Here is a 20,940-nt window from a genome sequence, read left to right on the forward strand (position 1 = left end):
GTCAGGTACTTTCCATATGCTGTTCCCACCACCCTCTTCACTCCTGGGTATCCATAGATCGCTTCTTTGGAGGAGACTCCCTATAGGTTAACCCCATTACAGGACACAGCGAGACATTGTCTTTATCTGATTTGTCATTATTTGTTGAATGTCATCATCTTTCCAAGAGACACTTGGGGTTCAGTTGGCGAACAAACTAAGCAAGGAGTTGTGAAACATACAACCTCGCAGCTAGAGAAAGATAATAAAATAAACATAATAAATTATAAAGTATGTTAGACCACAGAGGTATAAATAGAAGAGAAAGATATAGGATGAGATCAGGAATGCCAGGTGAAGGAAGCAGGTTGCAATAGTAAAAGAGAATGGTCAGCATATCTCCAATACCATATGCTAATTACTCAAGATGTGTTACGGTAAACATAAAAACTATGACTATAAAGCTATACCTTTGTATAAAGCCTGGCATGGAATAGTAAGCCCTCAATACATGTTGATCAGAGAGGCGAGTGGGCAATATACTCATATACTTACATTCATTCAAAATCCATTACATAACAGATGCAGTCACCCCATGATCACGCAGCAGTGTAGGCAAAGTAAGGCGGTGCCAGTGTTGTCTGAGTCCTCCTCTGAAATCTCTCGTGGAGAAACGGAATTTGTCTCACTTCTTTCTCCTGTCTTTTGTGAGACCCCAACAGGGCCCAACAGAGCTATTTAATTAACCTGTCATGAGTGCACAAGGACTTCCTGGCAGTGAATCCTGAGAGTGCCCAAGGACCAAGGATCTAATGAGACACACACACACACACACACACACACACACACACAAAACTACTCTGTTCTAGAGATTTGACGTGAGCATAGATTTGGTATCTCAACTCATGGTTTTCTCTCTCTGTCTCTCTCTCCTTCTCTGTCTTCCTCCTTCCCTCCCTCCTTCCTTCCCTGTCTTCTCTTCTGAAAAACAAACAGCTTGGTTCCTGGGCAGCTGAGCTTTAAATTGGAAATGCAGTCTTCCTTGGCAGAACAGCAGTGTCACAGCCTCCCCACTGCTCAGAGCAGCCTGTGACATACACCCCTGCAGGCGAGGCCATAAAGGGCTGTGTAATATCCTGGAACCACCCCCCTAAAGGACCTCCCTGCACGTTTCCTTTAGGATTCTACTCCAGCGCTGCATTTCCTCTCCTCTCCAGCAGTTTCTCACCCTGGATTGATCTTTTGCTTTTTTTTCTCTCCACTTAATTACTGATCCCATCCCTTGGATCATTAGAAACCACCGTGGCCCTGACAATGAGGACCACAACAGACGTCAAAGGGAAATGTAGAGGGACCAGTGCCTGGGAAGTCTGACAAGGCGCTCTGGTCCCCCACTACCCCCCACCTTCAGAAGATAAATTCCCTTTCTAGGCCGCTTCTGAGAGGCCCAGGCGCAACCAGGGGCTCTTATCTATCTCTTCTCTCTGCTGATCTCAAAAATGCAAAAGTTGGGTTGAAGCCATCTCCTACCTGGTTCTGATTCCCTCTCACCTAGATGATCGTGGTCCCTGATAAGTCTTCCTAACTCCAGTAGTCACCCACTCGCAGGTAGAGAATTATTTACCTTTAATCTAGTCCAGGGGTGGGCAAACTTTTTGACTCGAGGGCCACAATGGGTTCTTAAACTGGACCGGAGGGCCAGAACAAAAGCATGGATGGAGTGTTTGTGTGAACTAATATAAATTCAAAGTAAACATCATTACATAAAAGGGTACGGTCTTTTTTTTTTAAGTTTTATTCATTTCAAACGGGCCGGATCCGGCCCGCGGGCCGTAGTTTGCCCACGGCTGAATTCTAGTCAGTCCTACAACATAGATCATGATGACAACATCATCATAAAGTTTGTTGTTGATACTGCAGTCATTTTTGAAATGTTATAACCAGAGCCAGATGCTAGAGGATGCAAACACTGAAGTACATTTAAGAATCACATTTACTGCCCTGGCTGGTGTGATGCACCAAAGGTTCACAAGTTCGATGCCCCATTAAGGGCACGTACTTGAGTTGCAGGTTCGATCCCCGGCCCTGGTCCAGGCAAGTGCAGGAGGCAACCAATCAATATGCCTCTCTCTCATATCGATGTTTCTCCCCCCCCCCACTCTCTCCCTCCCCCACTCTCCCTTCCACTCTCTCTAAAATAAATAAATAAATGCCCTTGGGTGATGATTAAAACAAAACAAAACAAAATCACATTCACTGCTTTTCAATTGAGAGCATTTGGGACATATTCTCTGCCTATTATATCCCCAGACTTTAAGCTGAGCACAACTTTCCTTGGAATTTACCCAATGTCTGCGTCCTTCAGGGGTGGGTGCATGCATGTGTGTCCCTGAGTGTTCTTGCTTCAGGGCATCGAGATTCCAGTTTAACTGAGCATCAAAATCTCATTTCCTTCCAGCCTTTGATTTTATTGAAGGACACATTAACTACGCTTTCATCAAGAAAAGCTCTTTGTGCCCTGCTACTTTTTCCAGCTATGTTTTTTTTTTCCTGGTGGAAAAGTAGGGGTAAACAATATTAACAATTTAAAAAGAAGTTAGGACCATGCTCTGCGTGTCTGGGCATGTGTTTTCCTATTAAGCAGTTCTCCTGGTGGTGGCCCCTAGATGACCCAGGGTCCCCTTCCAACAGCCAATTAGATGGTAGTATGTTCTCTGCTTTCTCCCCAGCTTCCGGGCGTCTGCTGAGCTCTGTGCTCAGCACATCCTTGTGCTACAGCTTGTTTTGGAAAGACTTGTCTCTACCAGAGATGGCTTACTTCTAGGTAGATTTGGACTCCCCCCCCCCCCGCCCCGACCCCCCATTTTACTTCAGCTTTTGTTATCTACCCTAATAAAAGAGAAAAATGGTAATTGGCGTACAATGCTACCCTTTTCATTGGCTAATCAGGGCTATATGCAAATTAACTGCCAACTAAGATTGGCAGTTAACTGCCAACAAGATGGCGGTTAATTTGCATATGTAGGCACAATGCAAGGAGGTAAAAGGGAAAGCAGGAAGAAGCCCCCTGCCACTGACAGTGATCGGAGCTAAGAGCTGGGGCGCCTTTTCCGCCCTGGCCAGTGATAGCAGGAAGTAGGTGTGGAGCCAGCGATGGGAGCTGGGCACGGTCGAAGCTGGCAGTCCCAGGAGCTAGGGGTCCCTTGCCTGGGCCTAAAGCGAAGCCCACAATCGCGGGGCCACTGCCGCTGCGGGTCCCCGCTGCCCGGGCCAGACGCCTCAGCCAGAGGCATCCTGTAGGGGCAGGGGCGGAGCCCACGCGATCGCGGCGCCTCCCGCTGCCACTGCAGGTCCCGCTTCCTGGGCCGGATGCCTAGGCCAGAGGCGTTAGGCCTGGGCAGGGGCGGAGCCTGCAACCGCGGGGAGCTGGGGATCCCCCGCCCAGGCCTGACACCTCTGCCGGAGGCCTCAGGCCTGGTCAAGGGGCCAATCCGGTGATTGGTGATCGGAGGGTGATGAGGGTCAACTCCTCTGGCCGAGGCATCAGGCCTGGGCGGGGGGCTGGGGGTCCCCTGCCCAGGCCTGATGCCTGGGCCAGAGGCATCAGGCCTGGGTGGGGGGCGGAGCCAGGGATTGGAGGTATATGATGGTCCCCTTGCCCAGGCCTAAAGCCTGGGTCAGAGGCGTCAGGCTTGGGTCGGGGGTGGAGCAAGCAATCAGAGGGAGATGGGGGGTCCCCTGCCCAGGCATGATTCCTGGGCCAGAAGTCTCAGGCCTGGGCGGGGGCCAGAGCCAGTGATCGGGGGGAGATGGGGGTCCCCTGTCCAAGCCTGACACCTCTGGCGGAGGCGTCAGGCCTGGGCAAGGGGCCAATCAGGCGATCAGAGGGTGATGGGGGTCTACAACTCTGGCCGAGGCATCAGGCCTGGGCAAGGGGCAGAGCCAGCAATCGGAGGGGTCTGGGGGTCCCCTGCCCAGGCCTGATGCCTGGGCCAGAGGCATCAGGCCTGGGCTGGGGGCAGAACCAGTGATGGGGGGAAATGAGGGTCCCCTGCCCAGGCCTGACGCTCTGTCAGAGGCGTCAGGCCTGGGCAAGGGGCCAATCCTGCGATTGGAGGGTGATGGGGGTCAACGCCTGAGGGCTCCCAGTATGTGAGAGGGGGCAGGCTGGGCTGAGGGGCACTCCCCCACCACACACACCCAGTGCACGAATTTCGTGCACTTGGCCCCTAGTTTCTATATAATTAAGGAACACATCTTTTAGAACAGCAATCGAAAGTGATTTTTTTTAACAATCAAAGAGATCCAGAGGTAGAATTCAGTGGAATAATTTCCCCTTTCAATTTTACATTTTGAAATACGTTTTAGGTTTACATTTTTATTTCTAGGCTTTCCAGGCACTTTATTTTTCCGTGTTGTCTGGGTCCAATGTAGAGTGGGACTTATCTGGATGGAGTAAGCAGAAGGGACTGACCTAAGACCTATATTAGGACCGTATTATTGGGTTCATGCAAGACCTAGAAAGGATGGACCCCAGACCTAGCTTAGGGCTGGGTCAGGAGCTAAGGAACGGACCCAGGGAACATGTGATATTGAATGATGGAGCTGAGCAGATTAAGCACAATGTTAGTGTCAGCATTTGTGTACCGATGATGTGCAAGGTGCTAAGGTTACCGTTCCTGTCACATGGAGTGAAGCAGACGGACAGTCTAGGAAAGGATCAGATATTAAACAATTATACAATATCATGAAGGAGGAGGATGAAAGTGTATAGTAGAGAGATCGGAGCCAGTCAGGCAGTTAAGGGTACTTTGCCATTAAAAATGGTGTTTAATGTCAGTCTGAAGGAGAGGCAGACATGTGCTGGGCAAACATGGAGGAGGAAGAGTGCTCTAAGAGGCGAATGTGAGAGGGCCCAGGCCTGAGAAAGAGCTTGGCATATTGCAGAGACTCAGTGAGAGGCTGACGTACAGAAAGGTTGGGGTGAGCAGGGAGCAGAGACTGTTGTAAAATGGGCCTGGAGAGGTTTGAGAGAGTAAAAAAATGATTGCAAGCTTACACATTAGCCAGGCAACCTTCTGTCTCAGCTCTGAGAGGCCCAGGAGCAGGGGCCCTGGACATCAAGTACTGCTCTGGTGATAAGAGGCAGTGGCTGGGGGGGCGGGGGCGGGGGGTAGGGTCGGGGGGCGAGTAGTAAGACTGTCCATTCAGGCTTAGGGCTGAAGTGTGAGCCAGGCATGCTAGTCTGCCTGAAGGACAGCCATGGGTAAATTGGACACCTGAATCAGCGCGATTCATCATATGTAAGCAGTAGGGACAGAGCTAATGACTGGTCACAAGGACCAGGCCAGTGCACAATGGGCGGTCTGAGGGAACCAGGAGTGATCCTTAGGTCTAAAAAGCCACTGACGACAATGTGGGGGCCTGGTATCCCATTTTATAACAGTCTCTGCTCCCTGCTCAGGGGTCCTGTGTCATTGGTGAAAATTTGACTGGATTGTGGATTTTATGCCCTTTGTATCTCTCTGCCTTAATCTGGGCTGTTTCAAGGGCTAAACCATGGATCTAGTTCTGAGAGAATGTGGAGGGGGCTAGACTAGAGAAAAAAGGGAGTGCCAATTCCACCCTAATGTCATATGTGGGTTTTCACACTGTCATTCCTTACAAGCTTTGAAAAGCATCTCTCAAACTTAACAGTCAAGTATTTCTCTTGAAAGCCTCAACAGCGCCTTCTTAAATCCCACACCATCTCTTGATGAAATCTAGTTTGTACTCGTCTACAATCCCATTTAATTTGTTCCTATCCCTTAATGTCTTTGCTGCTTTTAAAAAAAAAAAAAAAAGGAAAGAAAAGGTTTTTCAGCATTGGGAAATTAAATGCACACTGTGATCCTGGTTGGAGATAATGTGCTGAATAGAAATGATCCAGAACAGTGAGGGGTAGCTCAGTTATACCAAGGAAGTTAATGCCTCTTTAACATGTGTCAAAGAGGAGTTGGATTTGGGGATTGTGGCTAACTCGTAATATAAGTTTTTCTTTATTTTTTTCTATCATCATTTATCCCCTTATACCACTTCCACCTGCCTCCACTCTCCCCTCCCCCTGCAATCACCACACTGTTGTTCATGTCCATGAGTTCTTTCTCTTTATATTTTATTTTTTGTTCACTCCCTTATATTTTTAAATACATTTTATTTTTCATAAAATATAACTCTCTCAACTTATTTTTTTCTTGCCTTTCAGTTTTCTCCTTTCTACTGAAAACTCCCACCCCCACCTTACTTCCAATTAAGATTTGGACCACATAGAAAATAAGCTCTATTCTTCCCCTTTCTCGACATTATCTCATTTCAATCCGATACCACCTAATTCTGGGGAGCTTTTAGAAAGTTTCTCCACTTTGAAGGTTGTAAAACTCATGTCAAAGACCTGAGAATGGATTGTGCTGTCACATTCTTGCTTCCGGTGTCCCCTGACACCAGGGAAAAGTACACTGCTTGGTGGCCCAGAATCTCAATAAATAATTAGCATTCTGTATCAGAGATATTCAAGAAAAAAAAAATCAATACTCTGCAAGGAATACTTCTCAGCGCCACTAGGGGTCCCTGTTTGAGAATTGTGTGAGCCCTGATGACTATTCGCCTCAATCCTTGGATGGTTTCTCTCTGGCCCTCCGTAGTTTCTTCCCATGCCCCTCAGCACTGCGCAGAAGACTCAAGGGGACCAATGCACAGCCACCCAGCTCTCTGTGCAGCCTTCCCCTCTGGTGCTCTGGCCACCCTATGTTCCCAGCTCTAACTACTCAACTTGGGAGACCACCAGCCACTTTTCTGGGTTCCCCCTTTCTGTGTGTGGCCTGGAGACTGTCTCCAGGCAGTAAACTAGGGCAATCATGGGGACTCACTTCTTTTGGTTCCCACCTTTCAGGGATCACTGCCCTTCATTGCCTCACAGCCAGGCCAATGCCTTGAATACCATTGTCTCCTTTATCTCTATCTTTCAGTTGTGTCAGGCGTGAAATCCAGTTACAATCATTTCCTCCTGGCTGGAAGCAAAATCCCTCCAGGACTATTTTAAGGTTGTTTAAGATTGTTTTCTGTGCTGCTTTTTTGAGGTGCCACTTCATAAGAGAGAGTAATCTGATGATAAATTTTTATTTTGTGGCAAAATGACAATGTAAGACTTTTCTCTTGGAATTATGTTCCTGTGTCATTAATTTAATTTACAATCATTATCGTTTTTTTGCAAAGGAATTTTTAGAATTAAGAAAATTTTACCTACAAATAATTTTCAAATGAATTAAATTGTTATGAACACTAATATTTAGTCATGAGTGTAGTTGTATGAATTTTACAGTTTTAGGTATATACTTACATATTTATTCATTTGGTCTTTCATGGTTTGGGTGCCTTTTTGTTCACTTCGTATATGTTCATGAGCTCTTAACTAGCTCACAGGCTCTAGGAATTGTGCCTTATTGCACCCAATGGATAAAACAGCCCTGCTTTTCTTTATGGGTTTGAAGTGGTAATAACACCACTTACAGGTGCTTTAATATCACCCCAATCATGACCTCTGAGCTCGAAGTGCCCTTCATTTCCCCAAATGTCAGTAAGGCACCTCAATCATTTTCAGATTTTCCTCTGTTAGGTACCAAGCAAGAAAAGGTTTGTCCCCTTTGGCAAAACTGTGGCCTTTATCCCAGATGAAGCAAGTTCCTCAGCCAAAAACTTCTCATGTCCCAGGGGCTCACTTTCTGTCCCCCTAAATTAACCAGGGCCATATGCCCCCCTTGCTGTTTCTCCTCCCCACCCTGACAGGGACAGCTGCCAGTGTCTGGAGACATTGTAGTTGCCACAGCTTGGGCAAGAGGGTTGCTGTTATTGGCGTCTCGCGGGTGGATATAAGTAAACATTCAGCCTTGTCCAGCTTAGCCCTGAAACTGGTGCGGGCTGCATGTCAGACATAATGTTGAATTTGATCAGAGAAAGTGTTAATCGAAAAGTCCAAAGTTGGTGTCTTGGAAAAGGATATGTGTTTTAAAGTTTCATTCTGGAAGAGGTAAGGAAGGACTTAGTTAAAGGAAACACAAGTTTAAAAAAAAATTGGCATTCATTCATGACCTTTAAGAAAATGCCAGTGGCCATAGCAGCCCCTGTGTCACTCTTCATACCACGGGGAAGGGTGATACAGAAACAAGACAAACAGAAAAGAATAAACAGCAGACCCCTGAAGCGTGTTAAGTAAGCATTCTTTTGCATAGAGAATGAAAGGTGTAGTGGAAAATTTGTTTTATCTGGCCTCGGAGGTTTAATAAAAGTCTCAAATCTCTGCTTGGTTGTTTTGGGGGTTTTTAAAAGAACTGCAATGGACTCATCTCCTAATAGAATAGTTTCAGGTCAAAATAGGACAGAAATGTTCTAAAATTATCTGCTGCTGCCCAGCTACTCCATTCTTACCAGTTAAGAGAATGTATTATGGCGTCAGTGTTTTGTGTTTGGGACACACACACACACACACACACACACACACACACACACACACACGGCTGAAGGAACCCAGTGAGAGGGATTAGTGATGTATTGATCCAAGGTGGTTAAAGCCGTGTAGTCAAGGCAGCCAGGGCAAAGAGTGGCCATGGAAGGACATCCGAGATGAGTGCGTGGGCACAATTGTCCGCAAGGGCAGAAACACATAAGTCCCTAAGTTGCAAACCCAGAGGATGGGGCACAGAAAGAGGCGATCCATGCAGGATGGACAATACCAAACATCTTGTAGCAGAAACCGTTTCATGGCACGAGGCCCTGTGAAGTGCCAGGCAATTAGAATTCTGCTGATTACGGCTGTGTGCACAGGGACTCCCTGTCTGGTCGTTTTGTCTCTAAGACTGTTCATGGCTTGTATATATCATTTTCCTTTCTCTGGAATGATTATTAATTTGACTTGACTGCATTGTAGATCACTATTTGCATTGTTCGACTACAGCCTGCTTATCTAGAGGACAACTGATATTTTTAGGTAAATACCTAAGGGACTGGTAAACATATGGTCTTACACCATGCTACGTGTTTCTGTTTCAGCCTGGACAGTTGTCGACGGTGCAGCCTTGCTTCATGGTGTAAGAAATGGCTGTAGGAAACAACACTCAGCGAAGTTATTCCATCATCCCATGTTTTATATTTGTTGAGGTATGTGTATTTTTTTTTTACCTTTATGGAAAAATTGCAATCACAGTAGCAATTTTTATGCTGAGAAATTGGAGTAAAATTATTTCATCTTATGATTGATAATTACATTTTGATAGCACAAACAGGATAAAGATTTAATAAATTATGCAATGTTTCTTTAATAGGAAGCCATAGAACATATAAACTTTACCTCCATGGGGGTACAAAATAATTGTGTTTATTATATTTCTTTTATATTCAGTGGTAAGTTCAATATATTATTAATTATGAGTGCAACATTTAAATGAAGCTATTCTTCAAAAATCAATATCATGTTTCAGGAATTCAATACACCAGGCAGTTTACAGATGATATTAGTTGATGGTCCTTTGCCTTGGAGTCCAAATAAAGAAAAAAGTCTTCAAGTTGTCTATCTCTACTGGGCGTTTTTCTTCAGTGGGGTATTGAAAGCTCATGTACTGTGCCATTTTCTTTGGTCATGAATGATTCTCTTGAGTTGCTCCAAGTTTGTACCCGAAAACAGTTTCTCTAGCACCTTTTTGGTTAAACTTCTTGTACTCCTTCCCATTGGATCTCCCTCTGTATGTGTTTGCTATGGAGCAGACAAAGACATGAAAATTTTAAGAAATGTGGAATCATATGATTCACACACATAAAAAAGCTACTCCAGGTTATCTCAACATAAGATGTTGATTTGCCAGAGACAGTGGTATTTCTCCCTTCTCAATAGAGAATAGGTATCTAATGGTATGTTTTTATCCTGAAGATCAGGTTTCAAATATGAAAATGTAAACAGCTGAAAAGTAACTGTCAGAATTTCCTTTCAGGGTAACTGCCTGGTAGTTTCCACATCCCAAGGGTCAGTCAGCTGTAGCATGTTCTTGTGTTGTGGGATCTTTTTAGCTGAGTGTTACAGGAACATGGATGTTGACCCATTTAATTCGCCAGGTGAAAACAAACACTTGGATTAAACCTCTGCTTATATTAGCAGAGATATACTTTCAGTACACGTGCTGTTTAAACACACTCTTGAATCAATGCAACAAGTGGTTTTTATCTTTTAACTCTTGAAATAACTTCATCTATATAGTCAGGTGGATAATTTTGAGCATTCTGATTTTGGATCAATAATAGATGTGTTTGACTGATCCTTAAGTTTCACCTTATAGACACCCCTTTGTAGTTTAGATGAGCAAATATTACTTGATGATTTATTTTCTAGTGATATTTATGAATCTGTATTGCAGAATCAGGTGGAAATAGGAAGTTAGGATGGTACAGAGGTATAATATAAGCTGAGATGCACATAGACAAGAGCTAAGCTAAATCTCTGAAAGGGTAAGCAAAGAACTCATCTCTCTTCATAAACACATATTCTTAATACTCTTCCTTTAACTTGCTATACAAGACCAAGGGTAACTCCATTCAGGCCATAACTATCCATCATGTATACTGTGGGTTCTAGTCACTGTTGTTCAGTTGGAATTGTAATGCAGGAAAAGGAGTCCTTTCTCCTGCTGCTCATCCAGGAAAGGGTAGAACACCATAGAATTAGTTTTTGATGGTAAAACTTTCTTTTGTTATAAGAAAAATGAATTATTAAAGTGAGCTGCAGAAATTGGAGTATAAGTCATCTGTCATCATCTTTATGCTCCCGAAAGCAATTTTATTGGACATTTTCTTAAAAATCAAACAGGAACCAAACCTCAAAGTAAGAGCTTTAATTTATTCCTGGAAGCTATATTTCTGAAGATTTTTTAGCCTGCTAATGCGTGAATGATGAGCTTTACTGGTAGAGCAGGCAGCAAGAGACATAAATCAGTTTTTCTGTGCCTTAACTTGACACAAACATAAATATCAGTCTAAAAATCTGGGAGAGGAAAGATAGTTTATTCTTTTTCTTGCTGCATTGTCATCCTTATTTTGCATGGAAATTTAAGATTTACCAGTGAGTTCTCTCAGAAACAAGGAAGAGAAAGAAAAAGAAAATGAATAGAATTAAGTAGAAATTGAAAGAGAAGGAGGTGAATCTCAAAGTGGCTCTTAAAATTCTCATGTGTTACATTCATCAAACACTTCTTGTTTATCTACATTATTCCAGGTATTTTGACTTAACTGAAATATCAGGAAACTTGGTCAAAAATAACTTGGGTAAAATGTCAGTTTGATCAATGAACATCTTTTCACTGTTATTTTTTAATCATGAAAGAATTCCAAAGAGAAAACAATGCAATAGACATCCTTGCACCCACCATCAAGACCACATCTTAAAACCCTGCTATATGTTCATCAAATATTATTTCAAGGAAAATAAAATATTACAGGACAGCTAAGGTTAAAGTCTTACTGTCCTGAACCCAGAAGTAACTAGATTTTTGAAATTAGAGGCTTCATTCCTCTGTATGATTCACATGTGCTTTTCATATTTTTTCTACATGTGTACATATCCATAAATAATATTTTAGGGAGATTTCACATAAGTTATACTGTACTGAACTTTTTCTCTTCTTTGTTTTGCAACTTGCCTTTTCATTCAACATTAAGTTTCTGAGATTTATCCAGATTGGCAATTATTCATTTTAATTGTTGCATTTTATCCTATTGTGTGAATATACCTATTGAGGGACAGCTTGGTTGGTTCTTTTTTGTTTGTTTTCCTAATTTTTTTTCACTTTTACAAGTTGGTTTTGTTTTTACTCTTACAACTTTTTCTTTTGCAGAAAATATTCTTATTTCTGTGTTCATGTGCATGTGAGCAAGAGCTTCCCTTGGATTAACACCTAGCAGTGGAATTACTGGGGGATAATTATATTTTCCAGTTGTTTATTGCTGCATTATAGGATCAGTGTTGATATTCTTATATCAGTTTCCTTGAAAAAATTTTGTTAAACTCTATGAGTATGTCTGTAATTTTCTTAGATTTTATTTTCATTTGCAGGTAGTAACAGATTTGTTTCATTTTTTCTGATTATTATGGTTTTAATTTGTTTTTCTTGTCTTATTGCTTTGGTACTATATTGGGTAAAAGCAGTGGTAGAGGACAGACATCTTTACCTTGTTTCTGACTTTACATCTTTACCTTATTTCTCACTTCTTATTTTTCTGTTCTCTGGCTGCTAGATTAGATTTGTTTAACCTGTTTATGTTGTTAAAAATTTGCCTGTTTTTGTAGTTACAGTTTTTCTTTTATGTTCTTTCAGATTATTCTGTTATCTGAAATTATTGGTATCCTAATTCTCTTGAATGTTGTGTCTGCTGTCTCTAGCACATGGTGAATTATTACCTCATTTATTTTTATAATTTGTCTTGGGCTAATTTTTAGCAGAACTTGCTTCCTTTGTTGGATTCCTGTGGGCCTTGGGTTTTAAGAGTATTTTTCTTTGAAGGAATTTTGCATGCATGTTTCTGCTGAGCTTAGGCTTCTTTATCCAGAACCCAAACTTGTACATCCCGAAAATGTAATTAGTCCAAGTTCACTTTCCGTGTAGTCTTCTTATGCCAGCAGGTGGGTTTACATAGAACACATTTTCTCTGAAATAAAAAGCAAACTTTCAGAACTCTGACTTTTACACGGGAGTCTCTTTCCAACTCGAGTCCTCATGTCCTATCACCATGGACATTAAAGCCCAAATCCTGTTACTGAGATTGATATGTAACCCTTTCTCTACTCCCATCTAGGTCTACTGTAACATCAGGTTATTCACTTACTGCTCTTATTTTGAGGACATTTACTTTCTCATTTATGTTCCTTAAGCTCAATAATATTAACTTTTGGTGAGGAAAAGGGACTTACAACAAAATAGCTAAAAAAATAGTGATCTAAATAATCAGATATTCTCTCTATGGTACTTTTTCACCCATGGTACTTCTTTGTCTCTTTCTTTCCCTCCTTCCACCTCCCCTACCTTCCTCTCTGCCTTTCTTTCAAGGTGTATTTTTTTTTCTTCTCTCCCTCTCTCGCTGTGTTCCTCCTTTCTCCTTTTCTCTCTGTCATTTCAGCAACCCCTCTCATACTTGAGGACCTACAGAAAGGAGGGTTTCCCTGGGGAAAAACACACTCATTTTGGTGATTAGAGTATCAGTTTTCCCCTAAAAAAAAAAAATATGAGCTGTATAAGGTCTTTTATGCCTCCATAATCAGTTCCAGATATATTCTTCCAAAAATGCTTAGGACTGAGATATTCCTTTGACAAATTTTCCCAGATACCAACAGATTTTTCTCAACAATTTCACTGAATTCTCTGTAAACTCATGAATAACTCAGTCAAGTCTCTTTCAAATATACCTGTGCTAAGAGCAAAACTCTAAGTGGAGCTTAGCTTCCTTGGAAGACAACATTAAGTACCAGGACTTTGGGTTTAATGAATGCAATTGTTGCTTAATGTGTACGGATGTGACAGTTTTATCATTTTGACGGTTGCTTGTACCTGCGATTTTTATTGCCTGTTTTTGACAACTCATTTTTCTCAGCTCGAACCTACTAGGTGAATATTATAAATCCAAGCCTGGAGATAAATAATCTCATGAAGTTCTGCAAGAACCTGATGATTCTGAGCATTTTTTTCAGGGACCAGAAGTTAAAGAATTTCACATCATCATTTTTGGAAATGTGCCATCTCAATGTTTCTCATTTTTTGTGTGCCTCGGGTTATAAAAAACAATGAGTCTTAGTCTGGCTTTCTGATCTTTACTTACAGGTGCTTAGATTTAGCAACTCTGAATGTTTTAGTCCTGAGACTTAGATTGTTACTGTCTTAGATGTTTATGTTTAAGTCACATTGAGAACTTTTTCTCCTTTAATTTTTTAAAACTCAGTTGGTTTTTGCCTAGGAGAATTCTAAAAACCTAATCCTCATGTATAATTGAGTAGAGTGAGAAAATGACTTGATGTCAAAAGTCCTAGGTTCATTCAGTTGGCCGTTTGTTGCTGCTACACAGTAACTTCTTTGGACCTCAGTTGCTTCACCTGTGAAATGGAAATAAAAACTTCCTCATGGGCACTTTTAAGAAATAAATGAGGTGCCCTAACCGGTTTGGCTCAGTGGATAGAGCATTGGCCTGCAGACTGAAGAATCTCAGGTTTGATTCCAGTCAAGGGCATGTACCTTGGTTGCAGGCACATCCCCAGAAGAGGGTGTGCAGGAGGCAGCTGATCGATGTTTTTCTCTCATTGATGTTTCTAACTCTCTACCCCTCTCCCTTCCTCTCTGTAAAAAAATCAATAAAATATATTTTTTAAAAAAGAAATAAATGATGTAATGGACCTGAAAGTACTTGCCAAGTAATAAGTACCTAATAAATATTAACAAAAATAATTTAAAATAACTGCTCTTACCTATTGGAACACAGATAAAAACAAAAAATGAAACAAACCAAACACACACATACACACACAAATACCAAAATCCTGACATTAGAGAGGGACATTGGCAATACTGCTAGGTTTTGGGGACCAATGTTTTTAGAATATATACTGAGGTGCTGTTGGATAAGATTTCAAACAAGGCAATGAAAAAATTGTGGGTCTTCTAAATTGCAATGACAAATGCAAATTGTAAAGTACTTTCCCATTTTTTATTAATCATCATTTTGACCAGTGTTTGTCATATGGAGCAAAAGAACAATACCAATATTTAGGTATCTATTTTCCATCATATCAAAACACCAGTGCTGATATTTAAAATGAAATATGGTGGTCATTACCCTTTACCCTTATCCTCGGATACTCGTCGGCTGAGTGAGGGCTCCTCTGTTCCTCAGCACTGAGTCTCTCCAAGTGGGATGTTTTGAGATCAAGGTTCCAGTTAAAACAAATTATCACGAGGGGAAGAGAAGTTAGGACTAAGAAAATGCATTTGGCCCCAGGGGACAAAGGATCAGGAGAGGTGGAGGTACAGCTCTGCAGGAAATCAAGTGCTTGGACTCCGAGGGAAGGACTGAGCATTGGGCCTGGGGACCTTCCAGTTCCTTCTTTTTGTAATCCTTCCACCACACCCTCTTCTTGTTTTCTAAAAATGCCAATGGTCATAACCATAAAATGTCAGGGGAGGATTTTGCATAGGCAGGGTTGAGGTCAGAAGAAAGGCACCTTTGCTCCTGTCTACATTGTAATGAAATACATAACTCTCTGCAGTATATTATTTTGCACAGTCTGCAGGTGAAAGGATTTTGATGCATTTTTCTTGCATAAAATTTATCCTTTAAATATAATATGAACTAGTCTAAGTTGTCATTGGTATGTGCGGCTGGCCAAGCTCTTTATTTATTTTTTTGAATCTTCATTCCAAGATTATATGAAACCTAATTTCTGAGTCAATGCAAAGTTATGATTATTTGTTCCAAAAAAAAACCAAACAAAAGCATTCTGATCTATCTCACAGCATATAAAAATATAATTTATAGGAATGCTCACTTATAAAAAAAGAAGTATAAATTAGCAATCTGTAGGGAAAGCAGTTTGGAACTGGGTACCAAAATCTTCAAGCTTTTGCATTCCCCCTTTTGACCCCAAAAGTACACTTTAATTCTACTCTACAGAAATAATCATGGATATGGCATATTTTGCTATAAGGCTACTTCTCATAAAATCATTAATGATGAAAAAGCCCTAATATTAAAATACAGGGGGCTTAAAAATTCTTTTCTTCATTAAAAAAGTGGAACATTATGCATCCATAAAAATTATACTATAGAAAAATACTTAATTCCATGAAAAAATATTCAAATTAGAATGTTAGGGGAGAGGGAATGGGTTCAGAGCAGAATATGACCTGCGTTTCTCTAGGCTTCACCAGACTGTGCATATAGCTGGCATGACGTCAGTAAGAACCAAAATCGCATTGTCTGTTGCTGACACCTGCTCACAGACGATCCAGCAGCCCTGCGGTCTTCCCCAGTGAAGCCCAGGATTGTCATGTGCGCTCATGAAGCCGGCTCTTGTTACTCAGAGAATTAGAAGATTCTCATTATCTCCAGCCATGCACATTCACTCCCTCACGCACAGAAGCAACAGAAAGGCACCTCACTCTCATCATCACTAGCATTGTGCAGACGGGGAAGGCTAACCTCTGAGCCCCTGATGCTTTCCCTGCACAGAGGCTGGGAAGAAGCCCTGCGCCGGAACTCCTCCTCTCACTCTGTCACCTGAGCTACAGTGGATGCTGCTGTGGCTGACGTTTTTGTCTACAGCCCTCCTGGTCATAGACCTTAGACATGAATCCATGTGGAAGGACCAATACCCAAAAGCACACACTTTAACTCTCCTACCCTCAATTGTTTCCTTCTGCTTTCTCCGTGTGGGTTAATTCATGGAAAATGTTTTTTGGGGTGGACCATCAGACTCACTAACTTCTCAGACATGTTAGGATCATGGCAGTAGATATTGTAGCCTCCAAGCCAGATAACTTTTTCATTCAAATTCCTCAGTACAGACATAAAATGTGATGCCTTTTTGGAAATATGTGCATGTGCCTATGCAACCATATGCCTAGAAAGAAAAGATATGCACAAAAAATCAGTACTCATCTCTGGGTGTTGGGATTTTATATATATATGTAAATATATATATTGCATGAATTTGATTACTGTTTTCATCAGAAAAAATTAAATAACTAAATAACTTTTTTAAGGCTGATGTAAGTTATTGACATCCAGTATGAAATACAGAATTCTTTATACAAAAGTACAAACACTTAATTTTGGGTATATTACATGGAATTTAGATAACTTGTGAATTCATTTTCTTTTGATAGTAGACAAAAGAATACTTAGCCAAAAAAAAAAGGAAGGCATTTCAAAGACTCATTTAATTTGGAACTATATGTTATTTCACCAAGTAAAAATTTCAACTCTATGTTACTAAAATATAAGTTTCCCTCAACTGATAATTGTTCAAATTCATCTTTGGCATTTCCTGAGACAAAGCCCTTTGAAGCTGAAATATTGGTGTGCTTTCTTTTCAGCCCTGAAGGAAGACAGTGTAATATTTGGGGGAACTTTAGATTTGAGTATCTGACAAAATAGTTGTATGCCCTTCAGCAAGCTACTGAGCATCTCCAAGTTTCCATTCTCTCATTTATAAAAGGATAATAATAATACCTGCTTTACTAGGTTGTTCTGAGGTTAAATAGTTTTTAAGGTCCCAGCACACAGCAGGTAGATGCTCTCTAATCATTAGCTCACAGGACAAACCAGCTAGAACCACACACCATCGAAAAGCAGGCGTTTGATCAGCTCAAGGGTGCCCTTGAGGTTTCTTTACATTTATGTGTATTCAACTTGCTCTGTTTTGTCATTTTTATTCGGTAACCTGTCGTGGGCGGAAGGAGAGTTATTTATAGGGTTCCAGGCAGGCAAAGTCTGCGACCTGCAAATGTTTGGGTGACTTTGGCACGGCCTCTGGCTCAAGTGAAAACTCAAATTGCTGACTTGTCAACCTAAAGACACACACAATTTCACTGTTTAATTTGTTTGCTTTCCACAGAAATTAGACTGTTTTGACAGAGTTGAATGAAAAGGCATAGTTTTGACACACTTCAAACCCAAGATGCAAAATAGCCAACTAAATTTGTCCAGCCAGTTTTGGGGATTCTGTGTTGATCTGGCCACTGAAAAACAGCCTTGGGTTGGTGAAATTTTTCCATTTGGACTGAACATTTAAGCTTGCACTGTATAAGCAGTGACAAATTCTGACACATATTTCCAGGTGAAATCAGGACCTTCATTGTTTACTGGATGTGTATAATCTTACCACATTGCCTTCCTGCTGTAGAGAATTCCATGCTGAGTCCTTTTTAAAAAAATATATTTTATTGAATTTTACAGAGAAGAAGGGAGTTAGTTAGAAACACTGATGAGAGAGAAACATTGATCAGCTTCCTCCTGCACGCCCCCTACTGGGGATCGAGCCAGCAACCAAGGTACATGCCCTGGACCAGAATCAAACCCGGGACCCTTCAGTCCATAGGCTAATGCTCTATCCACTGAGCCAACCGATTAGGGCTCATGCTGAGTTCTTAATGGCAAATTCCACTTTTCATTGTGAGACTCCTTCATGAGTGAACATATTTCTTTATTTTTAAATTTTATTAAATTTATTGTGGTGACATTGTTAATAAAATTATATAGGTTTCAAGTGTACAATTCTGTAATGCATCATCTGTATAGTATTAGTACATTGTGTATTCACTACTCAAAGTCAAGTTTACTGTCACCATACGTTTGACCCCCTTTACTCTTTTTTACTGCCCCCCACACCCCTTTCTCCCAGGTCACCACAATACTACTGTCTGTGTCTGATTTTTTTGTTTGTTTATTTTGTCTTGTTTGTTCATTTGTTGTTTTCAGTTTTATATCCCACATATGAGTGAATCATATGGTTTTTTACGTTTTTCTGACTTATTTTGCTTAGTATGATATTCTCAAGACCCATCCATGTTGTCACAAATGGCAGTATTTCATCTTTTCTAAGGCTGAGTAGTACTCCATTGTATATATGTTCCACATCTTCTTTATCTAGTCATCTATCGAAGGGCACTTCGGTTGTTTCCATGTCTTGGTGTACAGATATATGTACTCCTGTGTGCCTTGCAGCATTATGCATGGTAGAAAAAGACAATATGTTTTTCATCTTCATATCTGTTTCTTTCATCTTTATATCTCTTGATACCTATTAAAAAGAAGTTATTTTTATAGAGTAGATGCTTATCTTGGGTTGGATTCCTCCAGAAACAGAGCCTGAAACAGAGATTTGCATTCAGGTAGTTTATCCGGATGATAATCCCAGAAAGTCCCTGTGGAGAGCAGGGAAATGAAGAGGAATGAAGCAAATACAGGGGGCATGAAAGAGCGGGTTCCCAGGTGGAGGTCTGGGGCTCAATGCATGCTGGAGATGTTGGAAGGCTACCCAGATTATGCCTCAGAGTTATCCCAACTGTGGGGTGAGGAAGCTGGAGTATTTATCACACGGTAGCTGCATGGTTGTTTGAGGTTTACTCCAACGGGTGTCGATTCTGAACACTGGCCAGTCCTGCATGCATCGCATACTCCTGCACCTCAAGAAGCTCTCAAGCAGAGAGGTGCTTTGTAAGAAAACAGTGAATGCCAAGGGACTATGGGTAGGACACTGGCTGCCTCTGCTGCTAATGTTCAATAAACTCATTGCACGGAATTGAATGGAATTTGCCAAGAGCTATAAGAAATGTCAAGTGATCCTAAGGCCTGAAACCATTGATTTTTACTCACCTCCTGCAGATACATGTTTTCCACAGTTTCTACTTTGTCAGGACAGAATGACTTGAGGGCAGTGCCATCCCTGAAAGCAGCCTCAGGGCAGTTTTTCTTCTAACTCCATCACTTTTGGGATGTCTCCCATGCCCAGGCTATGTTATAGATGGAGCAATAAAAGTACTTTTTCTGCTTTTTTTTTTTTAAATCAAGCTATATGGGATCCCAGTAGAGATGCTAGGCTGGGGGGAAGATACTTCATGGTCCTTTGGAAACAGTACTAGGCCAGGAGGTAGGGAATGTAGGTTTCCAACTTTTGTCTTGTGTGACCTGTAGCCATGTGACCTTGCAGAATTCACCTTAAACCTTCTAATCTTCATTTTGCTGATCTGTAAAAGGTACAGATTGAATACAGAGGTTTCTTCTAGCTTCAAGTATGATTGTCCTATGAAATAAAGCAATGACACCTATATCTGTTATGTGGATCAAGTAGGGATCAGTAGGAAAAATATAGCCTTAAAACATGTGCAAAAACACATTTATTTCTGAAAGATGTAATGTGTCTACTTAGATGTAATGTGCCTGCCCTCCCCTGCAGGCCTGGCCACCCCCAACTGCCCTCCCCTGACAAAATAAAGAATTCTGCCTTTATTTTTACTCCCAAAATGAGCAAAAATTTCCATGGCATTCAGAATATGTCCTTTTCAAATGTTTGTTTTTTTGTTTTCCTTAAAAACAAATGATTTCTGCCCTGGCCGGATGGCTTAGTTGGTTGGAGTATCGTCACATGCACCAAAAGGTTATGGGTTTGATTCCCAGTTAGGGCACATACCTGGTTTCGGGTTTGATCCCTGGTCAAGGCATGTATGGAGGGCAACCAACCAATCAATGTTCTCCTTCACAGCAGTGTTTCTTTCTCTCCTTCTTCCTCTCTCCCTCACTCTCTTTATCTCCCTTCCTCTCTACTAATCAATAAAAACATTTTAAAAAATGATTTCTTTTCCCACTTACAAATGAGACAATTATATTTTTCATGTATCAGAACAGGGGAAGGAATTTGAGAAAGAGAATTATGTCTTTTGTTTTTCTTGTGACTGACATGATTAAGTGGTCTGTAGAGATTAATATCTATTGAAAATTTGCGTGTTCCCCCATGTGATGCAAATTTCTCTGAATTTCTCATTTGTCTTTCTAAGCTCAGCAGGGTTAGAGTAGTATAAAAGATCCTCCATCTCTTAATATTTAAAAAAAACCACTTTGTTTTTTGTGTGTGTGTTTTTTTTTGCTGATTTAGACTCTAAGTGGCGTGTAGGGGTTACTAGCACCCAGCTCAAGTCCACTGGGGATTTGTAGGGCTCACTTGCCCCCAACCCCTGTCTCTTTGAGGACTTTGTATCACACTATGAATAAGGGAAATCAGGTATTTCAGGATAGGGATGAAAAGTCATATCATGATATAAATGTCAAAGAGAAGGAGGGCTCACTCACATCCCATGCTAGCACTGCCTATAATCACCTTTGGCTCTGACATCCCCACCTGGATCCCTT

General features: G+C 41.4%; 1 protein-coding gene across 1 annotated transcript in view; it reads left to right on the forward strand.

Annotated features, from left to right (window-relative positions):
- Nucleotides 1–9,058: 9,058 nt before the first annotated feature.
- Nucleotides 9,059–20,940, forward strand: part of PLPPR1 (phospholipid phosphatase related 1) — an 88,794-nt gene continuing 76,912 nt past the window's right edge. Inside the window, exon 1 of the mRNA XM_059658780.1 lies at nucleotides 9,059–9,168. Coding sequence (XP_059514763.1) covers nucleotides 9,106–9,168 — 63 coding nt within the window. The 5' untranslated portion in view covers nucleotides 9,059–9,105. The remainder of the gene's footprint in view (nucleotides 9,169–20,940) is intronic.

Source organism: Myotis daubentonii, chromosome 11 (assembly GCF_963259705.1).
Source record: "Myotis daubentonii chromosome 11, mMyoDau2.1, whole genome shotgun sequence".
Lineage (NCBI taxonomy): Eukaryota > Metazoa > Chordata > Mammalia > Chiroptera > Vespertilionidae > Myotis > Myotis daubentonii.